Consider the following 26814-nt stretch of genomic DNA (forward strand, 5'->3'; position numbering starts at 1 on the left):
CAGTGATGGCGAACCTATGACACGCGTGTCAGAGGTGACACGTGAACTCATTTTTTTGGTTGGTTTTTCTTTGTTAAATGGCATTTAAATATATAAAATAAATATCAAAAATATAAGTCTTTGTTTTACTATGGTTGCAAATATCAAAAAATTTCTATATGTGACACGGCACCAGAGTTAAGTTAGGGTTTTTCAAAATGCTGACACGCCGAGCTCAAAAGGTTCGCCATCACTGGCCTAGCAAGTCCTAAATTTATTGCTAACAGTCTTAGCCTAAGTTCCTCATAAGTAGTACACGGTATTTCTGTAACACAAGGGGGTTTTACTGATTTATTCCCTTCCCTAGTCCCGATAATCCCTAACTCCAGGGAAACATCCCCACCTGGGGAAACAACCTTTCACGGGGAGGTGGCCCTGGTTAGAACACATAGTGCTAAGAAGGGGAGCAAACATATTACGAACACTATGCCATATACGCCAGGTCCCTTGGAACATATGCTGTGCAGATGTTTCTTCCCTGCAGCGACTGTGTCAAGCAGCAAGGATGGACCGGCTTCCGGCACCAAATGGCACCAGCACCCAGGCACAGGGGGTCGGAGGTTTTAAAAGCCCACTCAGCGGGCTTTTCGGTGGGGAGTTCTCTGTGTGGGTCTGAGTCCTGGGCAAGTCCGGAGGGGAGAGATACTGGTCTTAGCAGATGGGATGGGGTCTAAGCAAAAGGGAATGTTGGTGGCGAAATGATCTAAAGGTCAGTTTCCCAGGGGAAGGGGAATCGATTCGATTATTTGATCAAACCTAATAAAATCCTCCAAATCTGCTGCTTTAGAAACAGGAATGTGAGGAAGGAACAATGCTGATTCATGGCCGACCGGTTAGGAACAGTGTGGTACCTGATCCATGAGCCCAGAAGGAGGCAGGAGGAGAGAGGCTGTGGTTCATGACAGATCCATGATGCTGCACCCTTGAAGGACACACTGTGGCTCCCCTGTTGGTAAAAGACGATTTCTAGACCAGGCTTTGAATTTTTTTTTTTTTAATTGATTTCAGAGAGGAAGGAAGAGGGAGAGAGAGATAGAAACATCAATAATGAGAGAGAATCATTGATTGGCTGCCTCCTGCATGCCCCCACTGGGGATCCAGCCCTCAACACAGCCACGTGCCCTAACCAGGAATTGAACCTGGGACCCTTCAGTCTGCAGGCCGACGCTCTCGCCACTGAGCTAACCCGGCTAGGGCCAGACTTTGAATTCTTACAAGTTCACTCCTGATGGGAAGAGGCCTGGGGTTTGAAAGCCCTTGGGGCTCTTGGTCCAGGGTGGATTGGGTCAAGGAAAAGGGTTGGAGCTATTCAGTACGAAAACTGCTCCCATTGAACTGTGTGTCCCTGTCAAGGTTTTATTTCAAATGGGTGAGAGAACTGGCTTCCAAGAAAGCCAGTCCAACATGTATCTCTGGGTGACAGTCTTTATCGTGGGAAAGAAAGGATTTTATTTAACGCATTCATGAGTGAAGGAGCGTGGTTTACTGCAGGAGGCTCCTCAGCACATACCTCGAGGGGGCGGGGCTGCGGGGCCATCCAGACCGTCTCAGGTAAAGCCGAGGCTGAGGCTCCGGAACCCAAGTCCCAAGCGTGGGTCACACACAGTATTGTCCTGACCTAAGGCCAGGGGCAGGGCCTTTGCACCCCTTCAGTGAGGGGCATTGGCTCCCAGGGGTGACGGGGTTGGAGTATCCCTTCCTCTCTGAAATCAGTAAAAATATATTTTTAAATATATATATATATATATATATATATATATATATATATATATATATATATATATATATATATATATATATATATATAAAAAGAACTAGGAAAACCTGAAAGAAAGAAAGAAAAAAAGCTGGGCACTAAAGAGAATGGTGCGCCAAGATGCCGCCACCTGCTGCCCTGAGCTGGTACTGCACCCTTTTCGAGCAAAGCAAATCCAGTCCTATTGGTATTAGTAATTCTGTTTAGCATCCTTGGGGTTCTGGGCCTCAGAGTCCAAATCCCGGAGCTAGAGCTCAAAGAGGATGAACGGAAATGGCTTAGGGTTAGCCCAGAGTCTCCTCGTGGGGGTGGAGAAAACGCCGGGAGAACAGAAGAATGAAAGGGGAGGAAAACCCGTTCCTTGTTGCATCAGGCGTCTCACACACAGCGGTTTTTAAAAATCTTGTGAAATGGACCCTAAAAGTCATGTTGCAGACTAGGAAACAGCCTAAGAAAGTGTTAAGGGATGTTTTTTTACAGGGTGAAATTGTGACTCGTGTGCACAAGGATTTTATTTAACGCATTCATGAGTGAAGGAACCAGTAAGATATGTCTTCATTGTACAACATGGTCCACTACCCACGGGGAACAGCTACCCGTGTCTCCTTTGTACAACACGGACCACTACCCACAGGGAACAGCTACCCGTGTCTTCATTGTACAACATGGTCCACTACCCACGGGGAACAGCTACCCATGTCTTCATTGTACAACATGGTCCACTACCCACGGGGAACAGCTACCCGTGTCTCCATTGTACAACACGGACCACTACCCAAGGGAACAGCTACCCGTGTCTCCATTGTACAACACGGACCACTACCCCCGGGGAACAGCTACCCGTGTCTCCATTGTACAACACGGACCACTACCCACAGGGAACAGCTACCCGTGTCTTCATTGTACAACACGGACCACTACCCACGGGGAACAGCTACCTGTGTCTCCATTGTACAACACGTATTTGCATCTCCATGGACAAGACTTTTTTATTACCACCAGTTTTCTACACACGGCCCCCCCTCCCCCCGCCCAGAGTTGTCAAAGACAAGGATGGCTGGTCAGATAAGCCCAGCGGCGTCCGCTAGACCAGCGATCTTCAACCTTTTCCATCTCAGGGCACCCATAAACTAACAACTGAAATTCTGCGGCACACCCAAAAAAATATATTTTTATTGCCGATCTGACAAAAACACACACAAAAAAAGAGGTATAATTGTGACTCATTCTCGACGGATGTCTGGCTCCTGTAGTGTCTGTGGTCGTGTTTATATTTGCCGGTCTAAGGGGAAAGGGTCCGTGCGCCACTGCGAAGCCAGGGACTGGTGTTTTATAAATTCTTGTGGCGGCACCGGCTGAAAATCGCTGCCCTGGACAGTCCAGGGTGAAATGAGCTGCCTTCAGGGCTTCAGCGCTGCTAAGAGATCGGACTTCAAACCCGATCCGTGTTTCCATCACTTGGTCTTCCCTCTGTGCCGATATCACTTCTGCACAGTGAGGGTGGTTTCCGCGGAGATCTGTGGCACTGACCGCTCGTCGCACGTTCAGTTAAAATTCCTCGGTCTCAAGAAGGGAGCCCTGCCCTAGTGGGGGTGGCTCAGTGGGTAGAGCGTCAGCCTGCAGACTGAAAGGTCCCAGGTTCGATTCTGGTCAAGGGCATGTACCTGGGTTGCGGACATATCCCCAGTTTGGGGTGGGCAGGAGGCAGCTGATCGATGTTTCTCTCTCATCGGTGTTTCTAACTCTCTATCCCTCTTCCTTCCTCTCTGTAAAAAATCAATAAAATATATTAAAAAAAAAAAAAAAAAAAGCCACGAACCTCGGTTGCAGGCTCCTCCGGGGCCTGGGCCCTGGTCAGGGCGCATGCAGGAGGCAACCAACCGATGTGCTTCTCTCACATCGAAGTTTCTCTCTGTCTCTCCCTCTCTCTCCCACTCTCCCTAAGAATCAACGGGAAATACCCTCTGGTGAGGATTAAAAAAGAGAAAAAAGAAGGCGCCCTGTCCTCCCCATCCCAGGACAGAACCTTCGGCAACTTTCCAAGCTCTTTTCCCAACGCCGGTCACGGCCGTCTCAGGGCGTCCCTCATGGTGTGGACAGACGGACAGACGATGTTCCCACCCAGGCCCAGAGGGGCGGGGCCCGGCCCGGCCTGAGGGGCCCATCAGACCTTCTGCTTGGGCGCCACGGGGCGCTGGTACAGCCGGATGATCCCCTCGTCATGCAGCCGCTTCCAGAGCGTCCTCTCCAGGGCGAAGTCGTGGTTGATGTAAAAGATCGTCTTTTTCCACGACCGGTCGTAGTAGTGGTCGGAGAAGCGCTCGTGGCCCTCGGTGATGAAGCCGTAGGCGCTCACCTGCGTCGAGGTCGGTGGAGAAACAGCCTGTGTCGCTCTCTCCTGGCCTCTTCTCAGGGTCTGTGTGCGCCGTGTACCACCCCCCCCCAGGTCTGGGTGCAGGCCCCTGGATGTACCCGCACCCCAGCCCACGCCACCGCTGGGCGGGGCAGTGCCAAGCAGGCGGGAACCCCAGAGCCGTCTCCCGCCCGCCCCCACCTTGTCGCAGAGCTGCAGGGCCGTGAGCAGCAGCAGGGCCCCGGTGGTGGGGCGGTATATCCTCCAGTGGACCGTGTCCAGGGTCCTCGACCTCAGGAACCTGGAAGACACCCCCGAGGTCAGGAGGCTGCGGAGAGGACGCCCGCCGCCGCCCGGCCGCCGCCCACCTGTTCTTCATGTAGCGCAGCAGGTCCGGGTGCAGCAGCAGGTACCGGTCCAGCCGCAGGGCTTCGCGGAAGACGACCTGGGGCCTGTGCCTGTGGCAGGAGGGTCACCGGCTCAGTCTCCTCCCTCCCTGGGGCCTGGCCGCCCCGCAGCTGCTCACCACACACACACACACACACACACACACACACACACACACACACTCCTGGGCCAGGGGGGAGGGTACCTGAACCAGAAGAGGCTGCCTTCCTTGACCGTCCGGTTCAGGAGCAGCGCCTCCAGCCACTCGTAGTCCCGGGTGCCTTCCAGGAAGTGCAGGTAGCGGATGTCCTGGGGACCGAGGGCAGCGAGTGGCTCAGGGGGGCTGCCTGCAGGACCGGGGCTGGGAGGCCCGGCTCTGCCTCCAGCCGGCGCGCCTGCGGCTCTCAGGCCTGGTCCCCCACCCCTGCCTCCTCCCTGGGAACTGAGCCTGTACCCACCGCAGACTCCCGGCCAGGATGCTAGCCCGGCCCACCTGTGCGCCCCCTTCCCGGAGTCTGGCTGGCCCGGCCCCTCCCTCTGCTCACCTTCCCCAGAGGCACGTGCTGGAAGCCCCGGCTGCCCAGCAGGTAAAGTGACTGCGTCAGGGAGAAGGCGGTGAAGCCGTAGAACGATGTCCGGGTGCCCACGTCCTGCTCGTAGCCCTTAGTGACAGCGCCGCTCAATCTGTGCGGAAGGACAGAGGTCAGAGGTCAGACAGACCCCTGAGCACAGAGCGAGCTGCGTGGAGGCGGGTGGAGAGGAAGGAGGGATGGAAGAGGTGCCCTCTACAGGCCTGGACACCGGCAGCGCTCCGGAGAGCCCGTCTCTGTAGGGGAAGCTGGGGGGGGCCTCACCGGAACACGTAGTCGTGGCCGTCTATCTCCTGGCCCACGTGGGAGTCGTTCAGGATGCCCCCGTTGCCCACCACGGCGCAGCTGACGCACTGGGTGCTCCCGGCAGGGAGGCCGGCCAGGAGCAGCTGCTGCTGGGCCACCGGAGGGAAGCGGGTCACGACCTCCTGCACCACTGGAAAGCGGGGGGCGGGGGGCTCCAGTCAGGGCCCGGGAGCGCCAGGGCGGGGCCCCCAGGGAAGAGGCAGACCCCGGCCGCTGGCGGAGGCACCGCACTCACAGGAGTGGTTGAGCTCCATGAAGCCGAAGGGGGGGGCGAAGTGCTCCAGGCGCTCCCACTCGCTCCGGTTGAAGTGTCTGGAGTCCAGGAAGAGGGTGAGGTTGGGCAGGAAGAGATGCCGGAGCCACGGCGACTTGGCGGCCCTCACCTTCACGGAGTCGGGGCAGGTCTAAACGCACGGGGGCGGGTCAGGCAGGCGCCAGGAGGGCCATGGCCGGGCCTGGGCCGGGCAGCAGGGGGCGGAGAGCCGGCCTCCAGGTTGGGAAGGCACCGCTTCCGCTGCCTCGTCCCTCCTGTTGGCGGCCGGCCTGCCGCGTCCCGAGGCTTCCCCGAGGACAGGCGTCCTTGGCCTTCACGGCCAATGCACCTTTGTCAGAGCGGGAGAAATGGGACCGCCTGGGACGGGGTGGTCCGCGTGCTGCCCTGGCATGGTTGCAACTCTGTGTACGGGTCCATTTTCAGTGTGGCTCTCCCGTGGTGTTTTCTCAGGGAGGGAAGAGAGGGGAGGGGGTGGGACCACTCTGTGCAGAAGACAAGGTATTCCCAGGCGCTAGCACTGGGCACCAGGTTGGGCATATAAAAGAATGCCCATATACATATAGTATATATAACTGATCTCAGAGAGGACGGGAGAGGGAGAGAGAGAAACATTGACCAGCTGCCTCCTGCACGCCCCCTACTGGGGATCAAGCCCACAACCCGGGCATGTGCCCTTGACGGAATTGAACCCTGACCTCCTGGTTCATGGGTCAAAGCTCAACCGCTGAGCCACGCCGGCCGCCACCAAGTTGGGTCTCCTTGTCTGTTAGTCCCTGCCCCCAGCCTCCGACCCCCCGGAGGACAGGGTGGGGGTCAAACCCCAGAGCAGGTTGCACTCGGCCACCCTATCGACAGCCTCTGTGGAGCCGCTCCCTGCACTTTGGAACCAGCGGCTGTTGGCGTTGCTACGAAGCACACACACAGCCAGGCACTGACTGTCCGGAGCCTGGGGGCTCCTTGTGCACTCCTTCCCGTGCCTCCCGGCCAGGATTCTGGGGCCGGCCTCCTCCCCCCCATTGCGGTGGGATAGGAAGGAAGGATGGGGCGGCCCCAGGGGTGGGACCAGGCAGAGCCTAGGAGTGGAGCCTGGGAGGTGAGGGAGGGGGATGGGCTGAGCGCCAGGAGGGGCGTCGGAGCCGGAGGCAGAGGGCAGGGTCGTGGCAAAACTCACCGTCTGCAAGCCCCCCACATCCAAGCTGTACTGTTCCTCAAAGTCCCACTTGGGCTCAGCCTTGAAGTTGGCGGCCCGCAGCCTGGGGGTGGTCTGTGCGACGGGGCTCCGGGAAGGGGTGGCGCGTGGGGCGGCCGTCTCTGTGGTCACTCCTTTGGTTTCCCTCGTGGGTGACCCTGCTCCCGTGGGGGTCAGCACCTCAGCCCGGCTTTCCGGCATGGGCGTCCCGGCTGTGGGTGCCCGAGGCTGCGCCGGCGCTGTCCCCGCAGCTGTCGGTGGCTCGTTCTTGTCCCTCCTCCCTTCGCTTGTCCTCGCATCCAGAACCCGCGGTGCCTCCGTCCCAGGGGGGGCCGGCCCCCCCGCCTGACTGCTCGGGGACGGTGTGCCCACCGTGGTGCCCTGACTCCTGAACAGTGCCGTCCTGGCTGTGCCAGGCGCTCTGGCCGAGATGTAGCCTGTGGCCTCCGAGTGGCCCGTGGCCTCCATGTGGCCTGTGGCCTCCGTGTGGCCCATGGCCTCCGTGTGGCCCGTGGCCTCCGTGTGGCCCATGGCCTCCGTGTGGCCCGTGGCCTCCGTGTGGCCCGTGGCCTCCGTGTGGCCTGTGGCCTCCGTGTGGCCCATGGCCTCTGTGTGGCCCATGGCCTCCGTGTGGCCCGTGGCCTCTGTGTGGCCTGTGGCCTCCGTGTGGCCCGTGGCCTCCGTGTGGCCCGTGGCCTCTGTGTGGTCCATGGCCTCCGTGTGGCCCGTGGCCTCAGGGCGCGTGTCCAGCGTGCTGCTCTCCTGCGTGGACCCTGCGTGGGTGGGGGCCCTCCTGTCCACGGGGGGTGCCGGGGGCGAGGTCTCCTGCAGTGATGGCCAGGACCTCTCTGTAATGTCCTGTATCCTGTGATGCCTGGGGACAGAGAACGGCTCATGAAGGTGAAGGGAGTAGAAGCTTGGGCCTCAGGCCGACTGCAAGCCAGTGCCTGTGCGAGAAAAGGAAGCCGCATCCACATCCATCGGCCAGAGAGGAAGCCTCGCCCTCTGGGGACTCCCCCTCCCCCCACCCCCTGCCCTCCCCTCCCCCCCCCCACCCTCGGCTCAGTGGTGGAGCGCCGACCTATGAACCAGGAGGTCACAGTTCGATTCCGGTCAGGGCACATGCCCGGGTTGCGGGCTCAATGCCCAGCGGGGATCAGTGTGGGGCGTGCAGGAGGCAGCCGGTCGGTGGTTCTCTCCCTTCCTCTCTGCCGGGTTCTCCGTGGCGCCCGGGACACTGCTCCAGATTGAGGTCTAAGGAGGAGTTTGTGTGGCCTGAGACCTGTCACCTTGGATTTGCGTGTCGGTGCCCTTCAGTCGACCTTGGGTTGTTTGTGTTTTGTTTTTTTAAATGAAGTGGAGGGAACAATGGTAACCTTGTTCAAAGAAAATGGGGAAGAGACGCATTTATGTCAAGACCAGGGCTGCCAACCTTGGCTTTGAATCAAGAGCCTCGCAAAGGGTCTGCCTTACAGATTGGCTTGAGGCGCTGCTCCCCAGCCAGCCGCTGCCTGCGGCCGTGAGGATGGAAGTGTCCGGAGGAACCCGGCGGCGAGGAGTGACAGCCTCTCCGAGGGTCCACAACTGGGGCTCTGGGCTCGGCTTCCTTCCCACTTTCTCAGCCCACGTGGTGGGGGCCGGCCGCCCCCTAGTGCCTGTTCTGGGGACTGTCGGCTCTCTGTGCTCCCAGGGTTTCATTTTGGGGGCCGAGGTTCTCACCCACTTGGGTGCTTTCTCCATCCCTGGCCAGGGGTCTGGGTGACACGGTGGGTGACATCCTGGGGTCCACCCTGTGCCTAGGAGGAGGTCAGTCTCAAGAGAAAGAGGGGGTCATCGGCTCCTGAGATGGCAGGCACCCCCTGAGTATTCACTCTGAAGGAATGCCACCCCAGGCCCGGGTTGGGGGCTCGATCCCCAGGGTGGGGCGTGCAGGAGGCAGCCGACAGATGATTCTCTCTCATCATTAATGTTTCTATCGCTCTCTCTCCCTCTCCCTTCCTCTCTGAAATCAATGAAAATACATTTAGAGGAAAAAAAAAAGAATGCCCGCCAGTGCACGGGGAAAGCTGGCGATGGATTTGTGCTGCTCTGTTTAGTAGAAAGACAGTGCCTGAGCTCGGGATGGGTCTCCCCGAGCTGCCCTGTAAGCTGATAATTGAGCTTAAGCTCCAAGGGCAGCTCGGGAGCCGAGGAGTTACCCGCTTGGCAAACAGCTGCTGCTCCTGGGCTGGCTCTTGGATTCGCCTCCACTTCCCGCCCCCAAACCTCAGAGGCCCCTGGATGTTTTCTTTGCCAGCGTCCAGCACCTGCCTGTCTGTGAGCGGGGACGGGTGCGGCGGGTGGCCTGGGCCGGTCCACCTGTCAGCCCGCAGCGCCAGCTGCCGCTGGTCACGTGGGCCCTGAGGACACACAGCCGCTCTCTGCGGGCCATCGAGGGGCAAGAGACAGCGGCCCCCGCCCGACCCTTCAGCCGCAAATGCCACCTCTATTTTTACGGGAAGTGTTAGCAATGACCCAGGTCGTGACAACATGACGCCACTCTATTTCATTTTACTTCCCTGTAATTAAACACACCTGGCATTGCTAAGGAGCTGGGTGTTTATCCAGGCATTACCGATTCTCAGGTGGGGTGTTTGCTGAATGTTCAAATTGCTTCCGTCCACATGCTGAGTGGGTTTGTACACCATGGGCTGGGCTGGGCTGGGGTGGCGGGAGGGTGGGGGGGCCTTTTTTCTATTAAGAGCCTGTAGGTCAGAGTACCAGGCAAAGCCAGAAGCAGTTTAGTTTCCTAATTCTGACCTATTTGGGAGGTAAGAATATAAAATGGTGCACTTTGAAAAATAAATGTGTCATTAGCAAGTCTCACACTGCTCTATTCCATAAATGAAACAATTTGGCATCCTCCTCCCTCTAAATTCTTTGTTTTTTGTTTGTTTGTTTGTTAATCCTCACCCGAGGATATTTCTCCATTGATTTTTAGGGAGAGTGGAAGAGAAACATCGATGTGAGAGAAACACATCGATTCGTTACCTCCTGCACATGCCCGGACCAGGGCCCGGGCCAGGGAGGAGCCTGCCACCAAGGTACGTGCCCTTGACCGGAATCACACCCGAGCCCTTTGGTCCGCAGGCCGACGCTCTGTCCACCGAGCCAAACCGGCTAGGGCCTCCCTCTAAATTCTTAGGTAAACATCACACGAGGGGGAACCTGGGAGCAAAGGCAAGACTAAATGTTCAAAACTCATTGAGGCCTGAAGCCTTGGCGAGACAGCGGTCTTTCCCGGGAAGGGAATGTGGTAGCGAGAGAGCCGAGGACCGTGTGGCCCTGCAATGTCCCCAGGCCCCGTTCAGATGACCGGGAAGTGGAGACAAGTAAGACGGTTGGTTCCCACCCACAAAAAATTCAGAAAAAAACAACAGTTTTGGGTTGACAGCCTCGTGTCCTGGTGGCTGCGATAGAGGGCGGGGTGCTGCCCGCCTGGGGTCCTGGCTGAGGCGAGCCCGCTGGGTCTGAGCTGAAGTGAGGAGGTGACCTTGGACCAGTGTCCTGACCTCCTGTATCTGTGCGAGGAGGTGAGGGTGATGATACTGCCCACCCGAAAGGCTTGCTAGACGGTCAGGAGCCGAGGCTGAGGCCGCGGCCTGGCACTGGGTTAGCGATGTTCATCGTTAATCAGCCTCCCCTCGCGACCGGGCGGCCTTTTCCCGTTTCAGGCCGTGGCTCGCTCTCTCCCTTTGCGATGCTCCCGCTGCCTCCGCGTCCCGGCTCAGGCAGGTGCGGATGCTGCCTTCTCCCCGGCCGGAACTCTGAACGAGTCTTGTCCACAGGCTGCCCCACCTTGGACATCAGGGTGGTTCCTTATCCCTCCTGCTGTGACCACACCCATCCCACACATCTGTTTAACCTTTTGAGCCTCCTCCTCTTCATTTTGTAAACAAATAATCAGAGATAACACACAGAAAGCCCCTGGAGCCTAGGTTACTATCTGCAAATCTCCTCCAACTAACTCTGAAATGATCGTGCCATAAAAGTGCCATAAACGTGCCATAAAAGTGCCAGACGCTTTGATAATGAGTGACCTTCACACATCAAAGCTTCCTGACCTTGGAAACTCTCCTTCCCCTGGGGTTGGCGGTTTACAGCTCCCTCTCTTTTCCTTTCTTTCTTTTTAAGAATCGTTTTTTTGATTTTTAGAGAGAGGGGAAGAGAAAGAAACATCGATGTGAGAGGGCACCTCCATTGGCTGCCTCCTGCACGCCCCAGCGGGTACCTGGGCGGTTCTGGGGCTCGGATCCCTCCACGGACCGGGCTGAGCTGCCCTCCACAGCATCCTGGGCTGTGGAGGCCCCGGGTGGGCGGAGGGCGCTGGCCTTCTCCCCAGGGACACGATCCCAGGGTCAGTGCCCACCCCCTTTCACCTTTAGAACGCTCCGGACCAGAAACAGGGCCGGGTACTCGATCTCCTTCCGAGGAGGCCAGGGACCCTGGTCACGATTCCCCCACAGCGCACCCCCACTTCCCCTCCCAGAGGGCCGGCGCCCCAAACACTCTCATTCTCTGAGCTTCTCTCCCTCCCTTAGCTTCTTACTTGTTGGCTTTTTTTTTCTTTTTTAAGGGAGAGAGAGAGAGAGAGAGAAAAACATCGATGTGAGAGTGAAACATCCATCACTCGGCTGCCTCGTCCACGCCCCCTAACTGGGATTAAGCCCACAGCCTGACTGGGAATCATACAGGCAACCCTCCGGTGCCTGGGACGACACCCAGCTACTGAGCCTCAGCGGACAGCGCACCTTACCTTCTATGTAAACCAGATCGAGTCAAGTTTTTGTCATTTGCAGTCAAAAGACTTCCAACATATACAAACTCATATTTAGGCCTACACAAAAGTAAATTTCAGGTAGAGTAACTGAGCTTACATAGCAAAAGTAGAAAATATGGAAGACAATTTATATCATTTTGGACTGGGGCAGACTTTCCCAGGAATGCACAAAGTCTAGTGGCCATAAGGGAAGAGATAGACAAATTTCATCTATATAAAGTTATTTGTGTGTGACATAATGTGGACCAATGTGTATCTATCCATCTGTCATCCACCTACTTCCCTACCTATCGACCCCTCCGTTTACCCACATGTTAGGGCTTGCATAGCATACGCTAAAGAGCACAGGCTGTGGTCCCAAATGCTGGGTTTGAATCCGCCCTGGGACTTGCTCGCAGGGTGAACTGGGTGACTCACTTAAGCTGTGTTTCAGGATGCGCAGAATCATAAGCATTAGTGAGTTAATTCACAGAAAGCATTTAGGATCCTGCCTGGCACCTAGAGAATTCTACAGAAGTGTTAGCTACAATAACATCATAACTACATCTACACCCAGGTATTAAGCGTGCTCACCCCAGAAGAGTGGGTAGAGATGGGGTGTAATGGAGAGACCCTCCCCTCTTGCTCCACCTTTCTGTATTGTTGTAAACTTCATGAGAACAAGCATTGCTGTCAGATTTTAAGAAGAGTGAAACACAATTTTAAAAATTGAGTCTAGAAAGAACAAGGTCTCTCACTGCTGGAGATGTGTTTATTCTCTTAGAAAACTGGTCTAGCCCGGCCAGTGTGGCTCAGTGGTTGCACATCGACCCATTTCCAGTCAGGGCTCATGCCCGGGGTGCTGAGGGCTCGGTCCCCAGTGTGGGGTGTGCAGGAGGCAGTTGATCAGTTATTCTCTCTCATCGTTGATGTCTCTCTCTCTCCCCCTCTCCCTTCCTCTCTCTGAAATCAATAGAAGGAGATATACATGAAAGAAAACTGGTCCAGAAAACCCTTTCCAAGGATTCTCGAGGCCCAGCGTTTAAGCTGCCTCCTGGCGTGACGGCTCTTGGGGAGAGTATGGTTAGGAAGTGAATGAATGAATACACGGGGTAAGTCTTCTGCTTCGAGACACTGAATGGCACGTGAGAACTTAACCCCAGAGCTGCCCTGAAAACTCACAGTCCCGGGGGACATACACCTGCTCTCGAACCCCTGCCTGCGTGCCCATGGCACCCCCTCTCCCACTGCCTCCACGGTCCCCAGGCTTCCCGGCCCCCACAAGGGCACAGCCGTGTCTCCGAGTTCCCCAGTCCTCCCTCTAGAGTTTTCTGTTTCCTCTAACAAATGACGAGCTTTGAAAAGGCCAGGCTCTTACCTGGTGGGCTTTGTATTCGGTTCCTTCACGAAGGCGGGCAGGGTGAACAGGAGGAAAATCAACCCGGCCAAGAGCAGGAGCCAGCGGGCAGCGCGGCCCAGGTGGGCGAGTCTCCACAGGTGGGGCATCGTGGTGGCGGGTCGGGCCCTCAGGAAGCTTCTGCATGTCCCGGGGCCTTGGCATGGACCGCAGCAGTGAGAGGAGAGGCTGGGGCGTCCTGGCTGGGGAGGGCACGCCCTTTGTCCTCATGGAGCCACCGGGAGGAACCCCGCCGTGGAGAGGTGTCTGCCAGGGGAGGAGGGGCCACTTGGCCGCGCGGAGGCTCCAGGCCGGCCTGGCTCGAAGGAAAACTCCTTTTGTTCAGACACGTTCTCCTTCCTTCTCTTTGTCCTGAAGCCAGTCTCTGAACGGAGGATACTTCATGTAAAACAAACACGCGTTACGTGGGAGGAACCTCACTTTCATCAGCAGGTTCCACACCCGTGGGGACCCCGGACGGGTGCCCGGCCTCCACGCACAGGTGAGTTTTATGACACCAATAAGGGCACCCATTAGGTTCGAGGCCCCCTAGCAATCTTTTCTTAAAAGACCATCCTAACGCCCGGCAGGCCTGTGAGCCAGGAGGTCACGGTTCGATTCCCCGTCAGGGCACAGGCCCAGGTTTCAGGCTCGATCCCCAGTGTGGGGTGTGTAGGTGGCAGCCAATCAATGATTCTCACTCATCATTGATGTTTCTATCTTTCTCCCTCTCCCTTCCTCTCTGAAATCAATAAGAATATATTTAAGGAAAAAAAGACCATCCTAAGTATTTAGGGTAGCAGTTCGCAATCTCAGGTGCACAGGAGTCCCCTGGGAAGCTTGGACACATGCTAACGCCCAGGCTGCACCCCAACCAATTAAACCAGAATCTCGGGGGCTGGGCCCTTTGCCAGGGGTGGGTATGTTTTTAGTTCCCAGGATGTGACCTAGTTGAGAACCACTGATTTATGGGCGGGGGAGGGGGGGTGCGGGCACACAGTGTTGTTAAATGAACAAAGTCGGATACACAGTGCGCTTGTCAGAACCTGGTGAGCACTGTGGGAACTTCCCACAGCGGCCTGGGGCAGCCACCTGCCTCCCGGGACCTCGGACAAAGTCCTTAAACTTCCCGCCTCGCCTGCCAAAGGGAGAGCGAGGCCTTTCCCGGCCCTTCCGCCGCCTGGGATCAGACTCTGGAGGAGGAGGCACCCGCCCTCCTGGCCAGCCTTCTCCTCTGCAGTGGCCGCCAGCGGGCAGGATGCGTGCCCTGCACCAGGCGACCTCCCAGCCCCTCCAGGGGCCGCACCGTTGTCAGCCCCACTTCACAGTCAAGGACATTGCCTCCGGGAGAGAGCGGCTTGGCCAGGATCCCGGAGGGAGCCTCAGGCTGGGGGACCAGACCCAGCTCACACCGGCTCCTTCTCCCCTGAGGCACAGCGCGCCTCTGAGGAACAGTTAATGCTGCTGGATGTGGGAAGCAAAGTCCATGCGCTTGGGGCAAAGGGACAACTCGGAGCAACCATCTGAGAGCAGTTAAGAAAACAGAAAATTCAGAGAAGCAGCAGGTGATTCATTGAAAAAGTTCTGCGGACAGCAGTTGAACAGGTGCTGGCCGGCAGGGGCCGCTCTGAAGGTCTGGGAAGCGGGCCATGCCTCCGAGTGCTCAGCCCTCAGCTCTGGGCCCCGCGTCCGTCCGTGGCCTGCTCGGGCAGCACAGTAAAGGCGTAAACAGCCCTCCCTCCCGGGATGGATGGAGAAGGTGAGAGCGGGCGTCCGAGCAGCTGAGAGTTACCCCGGCACTGACGGTTTCCTCTGTCCCCAAGGTTGGCCCCCGCGGGCCCCGTTCCAGGGGGCGGGCGTGAGCGAGGAGGAGCCCCCCCAGGACTGATCGGTCTGTCTCTCGGGCACACCTAGCCTGTCCGCCCCACACGCCGCTCTCCAAACGTTATCTCAATAGACCGGAGTCCAGTCAAAACTCTGCCTCGCCCGGCCGGTGTGGCTCAGTGGTTGAGCGTCCACCTATGAACCAGGAGGTCATGGTTCCATCCCTGGTCAGGGCACAGGCCCAGGTTGCTGGTTCGATCCCCAATGTGGGGCGTGCAGGAGGCAGCCGATCAGTGATTCTGTCTCTTCATTGATGTTTCTCTCTCTGAGAGTCTCTCCCTCTCCCTTCCTCTCTGAAATCAATGAAAATATATATTTTAAAAGCCCACAAAACTCTGCCTTTAATTGGCCCTTTCCCGGCAGTTTTCCCGCACACTTGGCACGAGCAGTTCCCCTCCGCCCCGGTGCCCGTGGGCAATGCCCGGCCAAGGAACTGCACAGGGAGGCATTTCCTTACCCGGCACCTGGGTTTGATTAAACAAAAGTGTCTTTTTCATCTCACCGTGTCTGGTGTCTGGAGAGCCAGGCTATGGGCCTCCACGGAGCCTGGGGACCCAGTTGGCGGCCGGTGCCAGCTGAGCCACGGTGCGACCTGTGCCTCTGCCCCCTCGGGGCTGGTTGAACTTGGAGTTCTCGAGGCCAGCGTGGAGGCGGGTCGGCGGAGTTCTCGTTTCCTGTTTCTCAGGTTCCAGCCCCCGCTGCGCTGCGCGCCTGGGCAGCCGCGGACCTTCCGAGAGTTTGTGAGCCACCGTCACAACGTTCACGTTTGATGAGAAGGTCTCCTTCCTCCCCCTTCAAGCTAAAGCGTCTGATGCGAGTCTCTCTCTCCAGGATGTGAGAGTCTAACTGCTCTGTGGTTCTCGGCGATAGGTGAGCTCCGACCCGCACACAGACACGCAACCTGGGAAGGTGCTCAAGAGGTGATTCCACCTGCAGAGCCAGGCAGACGGAATAACGGATTTAGAGAAGGACAAACTCAGAGAGGAGGGATTCTTTTTTTTTTTAAATATATTTTTATTGATTTCAGAGAGGAAGGGAGAAGGAGAGAGAAACAGAAACATCAGTGATGAGTAAGAATCATTGATCTGCTGCCCCCTGCACGCCCTCTACCAGGGATCGAGCCCGCAACCTGGGCCTGTGCCCTCGACCGGAATCGAACCCGGGACCCCCCAGTCCGAAGACGGACGGAGAGGAAGGATTCTTAAGCTGAGTTGCAAATGGGGGCAAAACCGGATTTTGCCCGGGGAGGAGGGCAATCAGACCCCACAGACGCTGCCCACCTGGAGGCTGCTCTTCAGGGCGAGGGTGCCTTGGGATCGCTCCAGGATTGGAATTCTTGGCAAGTGTCACCCTCAGAGTCCCTCTGTTCTAAGACCACCCTGACGATTTAGAGCAGGGGGGGAACGTGCGGCCCTCGGGCCGTATAAGGCCTGAAAAATCATCCGGTCTGGCCCTGCCAAGGCCTTAGGGGTGAGTTAATGGAATGTTTGACCCAATTTCAGGCTAATGCAGCCGTGGGCAAACTACGGCCCGTGGGCCGGATCCGGCCCATTTGAAATGAATAAAACTAAAAAAAAAAAAAAAAAAAAAGACCGTACCCTTTTATGTAATGATGTTTACTTTGAATTTAGATTAGTTCACACAAACACTCCATCCATGCTTTTGTTCCAGTTTAAGAACCCATTGAGTCAAAAAGTTTGCCCACCCTTGGGCTAATGTTTAAGTTGATATTTTGTATGGCCTGCGAATGACGTTATAAATATCCAAATGGCCCCCCCAGCGTGGCTCAGTGGGTGAGCGCCGGCCTATGAACCAGGAGGTCCTGTTCGATTCTGGTCAGGGCACATGCCTGGGTTGCGGGCTCGATCCCCAGGGTGGAACGTACAGGAGGCAGATGATCAATGATTCTCTCTCATCACTGATCTTTCGCTCTCTCTCCCTTCCTCTCTGAAATCAATAAAAATATATTTTTAAGAGAATATGCAAATGGCTCTTGGCAGGAAGAAGGGTCCCCACCCTGCCTTAGAGGCATGTTGGGTCACAGGGAACGAAGTCCAACTTCCTAGAAGTCAGCTTGTGGGGGTGGTGAGGGCACTGCACTCAGGCCCCCGAAGGCCTGTCTTCTCTGATGGGTTCTCTGTGCCCGGCCCGCCCCTGACTTTTCCCCACAGGCTGATTGAGATAGAATGTGCCTACTACCTAGTCCAACCACCAAGTGTCCGGGCCCATGGGTTTCAGCCGGATAACTGGATTGTGCAGTGGATTTACAGAGCGGTGCCACCATCCCCGTAATCTAATCTTAAAACATTTTATCGAGAGAAACCTCATGCCCATGAGCGGTCGCCCCCTGGCCGAACGCTCTTCCTTCTCCTCCCAGCGGGAGGCAACCGCCCGTCCGTGTCCCGTGTCCGTAGGTTTGCGGATCCTGGACACTGGGGTAAATGAGGTTCTGGAATGTGTGGGGTCCTGGTGGCTGGCTGCTGTCACTTCGCAGGCCGTGGTGTGCGCAGGGGCTCCCCTCCCCGCCCCCGGTTCTTCCCTTGTCCGTTCATCGGTTCCTGGACACCTGGGTTGTCTCTGCCTTTGGCTCTTGTGAACGACGCTGCCACGAGCATTCCTGGGCAAGTTCCCGAGTGGAGAGGACCTCGTTTCCCTTGGGAGGGCCCTAGGGGTATAATGCTGAGTTATATGGCAGCTCTAGTTTACATTTTTTGAGGAAATGCCAACGTATTTTTCAGAGCGGCTGCCCACGACTTTCCCACCAGCGATGCCCGAGGGATTAAATGTCCACATTGAAGCCAAAATTGATTGTGTGTGTGAACCGGTATGTTGTCATTTTGTTTAATTTTATAGAGAGAGGAAGGGAGAGGGATAGAGAGATAGAAACATCCATGAGAGAGGGACGTCTATCGGCTGCCTCCTGCACGCCCCCTACTGGGGACTGAGTCCATAACCGGGCATGTGCCTGATGGGGAATCGAACTGTGACCTCCTGCTTCATAAGTCGATGGTCAACCACTGAGCCACACCAGCTGGGCTTTTTAAAAAACCAAATTTGGGAAGTTTTCAGGCATTATTTCTATGAATATTTTTTTTCTCTCTGCTCCTTCCCTTTCTTATGATACTTTTCAACATCACAATCTTCATTTGGTCTTTTAAAAATAATTTCCATTTCTTTATTAACATTCTCGACTTACGAGTCATCATGGTCATACCTTCCTTTATCTCTTAAAAATATAGTTTCCTTTGGTTTTTTTTTTTTTTAATATATTTTATTGATTTTTTACAGAGAGGAAGGGAGAGAGATAGAGAGTTAGAAACATCGATGAGAGAGAAACATCGATCAGCTGCCTCCTGCACATCTCCTGCTGGGGATGTGCCCGCAACCCAGGTACATGCCCTTGACCGGAATCGAACCTGGGACCTTTCAGTCCGCAGGCCAACACTCTATCCACTGAGCCAAACCGGTTTCGGCTCCTTTGGTTTTTAAAACATATTTATAGTAGGTTCTGTTGCCTGTCCCCCACCCCCACTGCCATGTATGAGTCACACTTTCCTGTTGCTTTCCTGTTAATTGTTTCGTTGAAACAGCTGCCAAAGTATTTCTCAGAGTGGCTGCGCATTTAACGTCCCACCAACTGGGAACTTCAGGGTTTCCACGCTGACTCCCCTCCCGCCCGGGCCTGGTTGTTGTAGCTGTTGTTTGTTTGGCCGTTTGTTTATATGTTTACTTCTTACCCGATTCTGTGGCGTCTGGTACCCGGTTTGTGTGCAGTGTGCAGCTTTCGATGTCTTTGCTCAGATTTTTTGGGTTTGGTTTTGTTTTTGTTTAAATCATATGTTTTTGTTGATTTCAAAGAGAGGAGGGGAGAGGGAGAGAGGGGTAGAAATATCCCCGCTGCTGGGATTCGAGCCTGCAACCTGGGTCTGTGCCCTGACCGGGAATCGAACCGTGGCCTCCTGGTTCATAGGTTGACACTCAACCACTGAGCCACGCCGGCCGGGCTGTTTTGTTTTCCTCTCTTCGGTCTTGCTCTGACTTCGAGGAATGAGTGGGGTCCTAGGAGGACTCTTGCTGGCTGTCTCTCTCCCTTGTCTCTCTGCTCAGTGTACGGCTGGTCTGCTGTGTTGCTGGTTTCTCCTAGCATCGTGCGCAGAATGTGCTTTGGGACACCGTTTCTGAGGAGCCATTTTTCCCGATGTCAGTACAGAATCACCAGCAACGCAGAAAGAGCGAAGATGTGCTCACCCGGGCACAGAAGCCAGTGGCAGAGCCGAGCTAAGGGAGACAGTAACATGTGCTCTCGGCAGCTGTGGGCAGGCTGGGGGTGTGCCAGCGCCTGACACAGCAAGCAGAGGGCACTGCCCACACCAGACTCCAGAAAGCTCTCTGTCAGTGTGCCACCTGCGTCCTTTGTGCCACCCTGTCCTCTCTGTGCCCGTGGAATACGCCATTGAAGCCAACAGGTCTCTGAAAAGAAGCAAACTCAACGCAGGCAGCTTCTTCGCTGCTCGTAGAATTACACACGGACTCGGAGAGCTCCCCTCCGCCCTCCAGGCCAGGAGCTGTTCTTATCGCTCCCGACAACCTGCTCCCTGAATTCACTCACCGCGTGGGTTTGTCATTGCTGCTCCGGTTTGTCCTTGGCCCTTTGGGGTGTGCTGCTCAGAAACAAGACCTTCGTTGGATCGTTTCTCTATAATCTAAAGAAAATGTGCTTTATCTTGTCTTTAAGGTTGAGCGTGGCCTTAGCCCTCGGAAATGCACATTTAGCTCTGCGTCATACCTGGGCGCTTCACAGTGGAGGCCTTTATCCCCGAATTGTGCTGCTGCCACCAACAAAGGCAGCTGTTTGCCAAACCATACAAGGAGGACCTTTGGGTGTCGTTGAGAATGAAAGTCCTTTCTGCCCTGGGCCGTCCTCCCCCTTCTCCGGTCGGGAAGGCTGTTTTTCTGCAGCCCGTGGCTCACCTGGGCATCGTATGTTCCACAGTAAGGGGGCTCCTTCTGCCGCCACCCAGAATGCATTTCACCCGCCTCCTGGCTCTGGGAGTACACCCTGCCACTGTTTAACTGTGCAACCTTGAGCAAATCACTCATGAATGGTTATATTATGAGTTCACAGGGCACAGACTCTATTCTAAGCACTTAAACATATGTTTTCTTACTCCTCATAACAATCCAATGGAGTTGGTCGTTAAAAATCTCCATTTTACAAATAAAGAAAGCGAGACGCACAGTAACTTGCCCTAAACCACTGAGCCAGGTAGTAACACAGCCAGGATTTGAACCCAGGGAGTCTGGGCACCTGCACCATTGTGCCCTGTGGCCTCAGGGCGAAGTTGAATCTGAGCATCACCTGCAACGTGAGCTGGTTGACCAGATGTCTTCCAAGATCCCAAGTAGCCCGTGATGCTCGGCCTAGCTCGGGGGGAGGGCTTGGGGAGAATGAACCAAACCTCCCCGGCCTGTTCCTTACGCTGGACCATCCCGAACCTCCCACCAGGTGCACATTCCTCATTGAAAGGGTCTACACAGGAGAAACCTTACTGCCCAGCCAATGAGTGGTGGTTAAAGAATGAGAAGGGGAGCCTGGTCGGCGTGGCTCAGTGGTTGAGCATCGACCTATGAAACAGGAGGTCACAGGTTCAATTCCCGGTCAGGGCACTTGCCCTGGTTTCGGGCTTGATCCCTGGTGTGGGGCGTGCAGGAGGCAGCCAATCCATGATTCTCATCACTGATGTTTCTATCTCTCTCTCCCTTCCCCTTCCTCTCTGGAATCAATAAAAATATATTTTTAAAAAAGAAAGAAAGAATGAGAAGGGGCCGCAGCTCCAGGTGTGGGCAGAATCCAGCTTCTTGGCCACAGGCACCAAGATGCTGAGTGGGGTTGTCCCTGTTGTGCTAGGACTGTGGCTAAGACTCACAGCTAGTGGCCGAGGGGTGGGGGTGAGAATGCCCACAGGACCACCTGGAGGAAGGGCACCCTGGCACCGCCGCCTGCTGAGCGGCAGCTTCTGGAGACCTGGAAGCCACGGGGCAGGCTCCTCAGGGCAGGTGGCTCACCCCTTCTCGCCCTCCCACTTCAGACTCCCGTTCCCGGGGCCGGGCTGGGGTCGGAGGGGCAGGGGTGGGGTTACAGGAAGCCAGGACCGGTTTGCACAGCACTTCAGAAGTTTGTTCTTTCAGACAAGTCCCAAGAATAAAGGGAGGATTGCTGACCGAGAGCGAGCCGCGTTCCCATGAGTCGGGAGCCCTTCTGACGACCTGAGACAGGTCCTGGGACAGAGCCGGTCTCCCGGCTGTGGGCTCTGTGTGCTTATTGCTTAACTGCCACCAGAGTGCTGTTTAAACACCTGTTTAAATAGGTTTTCTGACACCCCCATAGCCTCCTCAAGGCCCCCGTTCTGTTTGCATTTCCTGGGAGTGTCAATGTTAGATAAGAAAAAAAACAAACACAAACCTCCCGAACCATAAAGTAACATGACGTCTGTCTGAGAAAACGAGTCGGAAAACTCCTTGAGATGAGCTACCCCCAAAGCCGCTCCGGTCACAAGGGCCACATGCCCCCCCCTCCCCCCCAAGTTTCCTAGTTGCAAAAACGCCCACAGAGGCCGCCTTGGAACAGCTGTTCCGCAGGTGAGGGCGTCGCGGTCGGAGAGACAGATGTTGCACACCTGCCCGCGGCAGCAGCAGAATTCAGCTCTAAATACCATCGCCCACCCAGGGAGGAGGGCAGACAGGAAGCGCCCAGCAGGGCCCCCACCGCAGTCTTACATTCTGCGCTTTCACTTCCCTGCCGGCCTCCGGGGCTCCAGCGCCCACTGCCTGTCAGCAGGTCCCTCTTCCTCTCAAATCTGCCAGAAGTGGTTCCTCCTATCAGTGTGCGCGCTGACCTCTGACCCCGGCCGCGTGTGAGTGGAGAACAGAAGCTGCAGTGTTCCTGGTAGCGCCCCTCGTTGGCGCCCACCGTGGGGTCTGCAGTATTGGTGAAACGTGGCCGTGAGCTCTTGGCCTGGCTTCCTGGTGCACGCAGGCGCGTGCTCCTGTCCCCGGATAAGAGTCCGTGTTTGGTTTTATTTATTTGCTTTCGTTAACTCTCACCCGAGAATTTTCCCCCCATTGGTTTTTAGAGAGTGGAAGTGAGTGGGAGAGACAGAGAGAGAGAAACATCGATGTGAGAGAGACACATGGATTGGTGGCCTCCGGCACACTCCCGGGGCTGGGGATGGAGCCTGCAACTGAGGTACATGCATGCCCTTGACCGGAATCGAACCCGAGACCCTTCACTCCACGGGCCAATGCTCTAACCAATGAGCCAAAGCAGCCCGGGCTTCCTCGTTCGTTTTTAATATGGTTTCTGTTTATATTGTGATGTCTATTTATATTAGGTGGGTGGGGCGGGTAGTGGGAAATGGTAGGTGACTTACAGCATGTCTTCCGGGAGGGAGCTTGGGCTTTGGGACCGGTCAAAGCGGTGTGGGTGTGGAGACCCATCGGCCTGGCCAGTCCTTCATCCAACAAGTCATCTTGCCAGAGGGGTCCACGCTGCAGGGACCCACCAGCCCTGGGTGATGTGCAGCACCCAGTCCCCGCACTCTGCACTCCGCACTCCGCCGGGCAGCCTTCCCTCGTTCCCTTGTCATCCCAGGCATCTCCTGGGCCAGAGGCACTTCAGCTCCCGCCCTGCCCCCACACTCGGCAGCCAGCGGCCAGCCTGAGGGGACTTAAGTGCCTCCTGTGACTTAGCCACCTGCATCCTGGATGAGTCACTTAGCACTCCATGGCTCAGCTCTCTTTTCTATAAAATTCAAATCATCATCATCATCATCATCATAGTGGTGCATTGATGTGCCGCTCAGAGCCCCCTCTCCACTGTCCACCCCTACGCAGGAGGGAGAAGGCCTGCCCGGGGCAGCCAGCATCCAGTGACTGATGGACAAGCTGGTAAAAGGCCTGGTCCTCACACCCATGGGGTGAAGGGCCCTCCCATCTTCAAAACTCCCCACGGGGGGGGGGGGGGGGCTCTTTCCCTCTCCCCACGTGGGAGTCTGTGCTGTGAGAATCTTTTCCCCTCCCCATGTGGCAGTCTGTACTTGTTCTTCAATAAATTTCCACCTTTGCTAAAAAAAAAAAAAAAAAAATAAAGAACTCCCCATAGGGTCTGCTGCGGCCTCTAGGAGACTGGGTCACAGCCCACTGTCCCTGGGCCCGGTCTTGCCCCTCCGCTCCCGCCCACAGGTGCCGAGCCCAGGGGCACGCTCTCCATGCCCATCTCCACTTCACAGTTGGTTTCCTGGGGACCCAACCTGCCCTTTTTCTCATAAGAGCAGTCAGAGGGCACAGCACACAATAACTTCCCTGTTAGCACAAGCCCAAGGCGTGTCTTTTCTCTGTTTCAGATCGTTAAAAAATCCCCTCAGGCTCAGTGGGTGAGCGTCTATGAAGGTCAAGGTTCAATTCCTGGTCAAGAGCACATGCCCGGGTTTCCGGCTCAATGGGGGGGGGGGGGGGTGCAGGAGGCAGCCAATCAGTGATTCTCATCACTGATGTTTCTATCTCTCTCTCCCTCTCCCTTCCTCTCTGAAATCAATAAAAATATTTTAAAAAAACAACAAAAACATCCTCTCAAAAGAGGCAACCACAACATGTGCTCATGTTGCCATTTCCACTAGAATGCCACCAAACAAAAGCAAAAGTTATACATATAATCTTCAGTTTATTTAAGTGTAATTCACACACCAACCATACCATTCAACTATTTAAAGCCTTCGATTTCCACCGTGCTGTTGGCTGACCGCTCCACCATGTCACAGGACTTGCTTTTTCGTGGCGAGTGTGGACATGTTTTCATTGCACTGGGTACCTACCCAGGCGTAGAGCTGCTGAGTCGGAGGGCAGGTCTTTGTTTAATGTCGGGAGGAACTGCCGCCGTTTTCCACAGCCCCTGCGCCATGCTACACGCCCGCCAAGGGTGTGTGATGGCTGCCTCTTCCTCACAGCCTCGCCAGCACTTGTTATTGCCCGTCCTCTTCTATGGTTATGGCCATCCCTCTGACTGCGCTGTCTCACTGGGGTCTTCATTTGCATTCCATCTGTATGTTGAACATCTTTCCATGTGCTTATTGGGCATCCGTATACCTTCTTTGCTGAAAGGATACTCAGGTTTTAAACAGGGTTATCTTCAATAACTTCCTTTAAATCCTCACCCGAGGATATTTTTCCATTGATTTTGAGAGAGTGGAAGGGAGCGGGAGAGAGAGAAACGTTGACTGGTTGCCTCCCACACTTGCCCCAACCTGGGTTGCGGGGGGTGGTGAGCCTGCAACCGAAGTCCATACCCTTGACCAGAATGGAATCCTGGGCCCTCCAGTCCGCAGGCTGCCGCTCTGTCCGCTGAGCCAAACCAGCTTGGGCTTCAGTAACTTTTGAGTCCTTTCTCCTGTCAAAGGGGAGTGGAGACCCAGGAGAGAACACTGGCCAGGCACAGTGCCCCGCGTGGCATGGCCCTGAGGGGCTGGAGCACCTTCCTCTCGCCTTGCGGGAAGGTCAAGCCGAGGAGCCCGGCTCCATGCATGTCCGAGCGGCATGATGTGCGGCTCCCACCGCTCACCACCCCCCTGTCCCCCTCGCTCCCCATTCCTTTCATTGAACCTTTTCTTCCGGGAACGATTTCCTTAATTTTCCTCCCCTTGCCAGCTGCCTCATCTCCTGAAACTGAACTTGCAGTCACTGAGGCTGATGGCAAGCGAGCCAGACACCACCGCACAGAGCGGAGGCGAACGCGCTAAGCTCTGAAGGAGCCAAGTGACTGGCAGCCCGGAGCTCGGAAAGAGGTAGCTACAGCGCTTAGAGGAGTCCGGCTGTTAGGAGACCCGACTGCAGACGGGCAAGTTGCTGGACAGACTCCAGTGACCTCTGATCACGCAGCCTGGGCTGCGGCACGGCCCCCTTTCATTTGTAGGGGACCTAGGCCATGGCCAGGCCCCCCAAATCCAGGTGGGTGGCACCCCACTCCAGGGCGTGAAGCCTCCAGTGGGCCAGTGATCTCAAGACTCGGAGGCGCGCAGGTCAACCCCGGCCGAGTGCCCAGGGCGGAGCGTGAACGGCGGGCACAGGTGAGGGTGTGCCCCGTTTGCCTGGCACCGTCCTAAGTCAGCACCACGCCCACGGCACCTCGGGGTGCGTGCAGCTGCCCACCCGAAAGATTTGCTGGATTTTGCCTTGGGCGCGTGGGTAACGGGAAACTTGGAAGCCAAGGTTGCACGGGGAGGCGTGCTGGCCCAGCTCCAGGACGGCGGCCGGAGGCCCCAGGCCCCGCTCTGCAACGGGCCCGGGGAGTGTGCTGGCGGGGGACCTGGCGGGAGCCTGGGGCACGGGAACCGGCTGGGAGTCATCTTCGTACTGAGGGTCTGGCGCGGCGCTCGGGGAGGGAACTAGGAGCCAGGCCCGGGCCGGGCAGGTCGCCAGGTCGCACCTCGAGGGGGCAGGGGCCTCGGTGTGGGAACCGATTGGTGCAGAGGCGCCGCCAGCCCGGGCTCGGCCTCCAGAGGCAAACCCGGAAGCCCGGGCCCAGGCGCGACAGCGAACAGCCGCCCGAAGCCCCCACACCCGGCAGCCTCTGCGGCAGAGGCGAGAGGCGGGGCTTGCGTGGACCCAAGAGCCACCCCGCGCTTCTCATTGGACAAAGGCCCTTGTCAATCCCTGAGGAAAGGCGATTGGACGAGACCGGACATCCGGGACGACCGTCTTTGAGTGAAGGGCGGGGTTTGGGGCGAAGGGAGCCAATGGGAGGATGCAGTATCCAATGGCAATCAAGAGCTTCGCCTTCGCAGAGATTGGCAGATGCTCGAACCACTGAGGTGCCGCGGAGGGATACCCGCCGTGGACAGTAAGGTTCAAACCTGTGTGTTTTGTCCCCGTGCCGGCTTCCTCCGAGTGCGTAAAGCGAGCGGTTAATTAAGGCGTAAATGAAGGGCCTTTCCCCAGTATCATGGCTTTCAACCAAGGCTGCGGAGTTTGGTAGGTGTTTCCTGGCATTTCCTGGCATTGCCTTGGCCCCTGGACCCATTCGTGCCACGCCCCCTCCCGTACGCAGAACCGGGGGTGGGCGGCCGGCGCTGCGCCCCGAACCACGGCCCAAATAATGGGAATGTGCGCTGTTAGGGGTATTAGAGCTAAAATGGATGATGGTCAGTAGGAAGCAGGAAGAGACAGAAACGGACAGTTTACGGGGTGGGATGTAAGGAGCCCTTAACATCTTGAATGGATGCTCAACCTCTTTCATTAAAAAAGTGCAAATTAAAACTTCACTGAGCTAACATCCTGACCTATCAGGTTGGCAAAAATCCAAAGTTTGACAAGGTACTTCGGGAAGGTCGGCGCAGAAACGCTCTGTCATGCGCTGCAAATGGGATGGGGGGTGGGGGGGTGGGGAAGTGACACCTGACAAAGTAACCTGTGGACTTAGCTTTGGCCGCCAGTCCGTTCCCAGGAATCTGCCCGAGACACTTCCACAGCGAGGTGCGCAGTGGTATTTGAATTAGCAAGAATGGCAGCGATACAAATGCCCACTAGTAGGCAAATGGCAGAATAGGCGGCAGCCATCCGCAATGGAGTATTGTTATTCAGCAGACTTTGCAGCATTAAAAAGAATGAGGAAGCCAGCGGCGTTTCCCATGGGGTGATCTCCAGAGATCGTGCGTGTGGGCTGCTGCTTTTAGCAAAAATAAGGACTGAAAGGCCCAAACCAAAACTAATAAAAATGGTTTACTCATAAGGAGTAGAAGTGGTGGTGGAGAACCTGGTGGAAGACTCAGGAGCGGGAAACAGAGTAAAAATA

At 56.2% G+C, this 26814-nt stretch overlaps 1 protein-coding gene and 2 long non-coding RNA genes across 5 annotated transcripts; 2 read left to right on the top strand and 1 right to left on the bottom strand.

The window, feature by feature from the left end:
* Positions 1-2938: 2938 nt before the first annotated feature.
* On the bottom strand, positions 2939-15760 carry ST6GALNAC1 (ST6 N-acetylgalactosaminide alpha-2,6-sialyltransferase 1). 2 transcript variants are annotated; one of them, XM_070393141.1, is made up of 10 exons: positions 15475-15760; positions 13071-13473; positions 6877-7768; positions 5667-5835; positions 5390-5561; positions 5081-5219; positions 4741-4844; positions 4517-4606; positions 4350-4449; positions 2939-4151 (listed from the first exon to the last, which is right to left on the bottom strand). In XM_070393141.1, the coding sequence occupies exons 2-10, from the start codon at positions 13196-13198 to the stop codon at positions 3960-3962; spliced, it is 1986 nt and encodes a 661-aa protein (XP_070249242.1). In that variant the 5' UTR covers positions 13199-13473; positions 15475-15760; the 3' UTR covers positions 2939-3959. The 2 variants fall into 2 exon arrangements, with proteins under 2 accessions (XP_070249242.1, XP_070249241.1); XM_070393140.1 differs by having other exon boundaries at positions 13071-13487.
* Positions 9854-13622, top strand: LOC138993787 (uncharacterized). Its single transcript, XR_011468343.1, has 4 exons — positions 9854-9977; positions 12669-12804; positions 13104-13171; positions 13467-13622. It is a non-coding gene; the product is annotated as an uncharacterized lncRNA (long non-coding RNA).
* On the top strand, positions 14090-20742 carry LOC138993786 (uncharacterized). Of its 2 annotated transcripts, XR_011468342.1 has the most exons (4): positions 14090-14847; positions 15658-15842; positions 17711-17796; positions 19080-20742. It is a non-coding gene; the product is annotated as an uncharacterized lncRNA (long non-coding RNA). The 2 variants fall into 2 exon arrangements; XR_011468341.1 differs by having other exon boundaries at positions 17711-20742.
* Positions 20743-26814: the final 6072 nt, after the last annotated feature.

Source organism: Myotis yumanensis, unplaced genomic scaffold (genome assembly GCF_028538775.1).
Source record: "Myotis yumanensis isolate MYYU_CA2020_CCGP unplaced genomic scaffold, mMyoYum1.0.hap1 SCAF_16, whole genome shotgun sequence".
NCBI lineage: Eukaryota > Metazoa > Chordata > Mammalia > Chiroptera > Vespertilionidae > Myotis > Myotis yumanensis.

Excerpts from the sequence above, each read along its gene's own strand:
- ST6GALNAC1 (XM_070393141.1), bottom strand. The coding sequence starts at position 13,198 with ATGCCCCACCTGTGGAGACTCGCCCACCTGGGCCGCGCTGCCCGCTGG. Across the intron at positions 7,769-13,070 it reads CCGAATACAAAGCCCACCAG|GCATCACAGGATACAGGACA; the intron begins GTAAGAGCCTGG and ends CTCTGTCCCCAG. Across the intron at positions 4,450-4,516 it reads CTGCGCTACATGAAGAACAG|GTTCCTGAGGTCGAGGACCC; the intron begins GTGGGCGGCGGC and ends GGTGTCTTCCAG.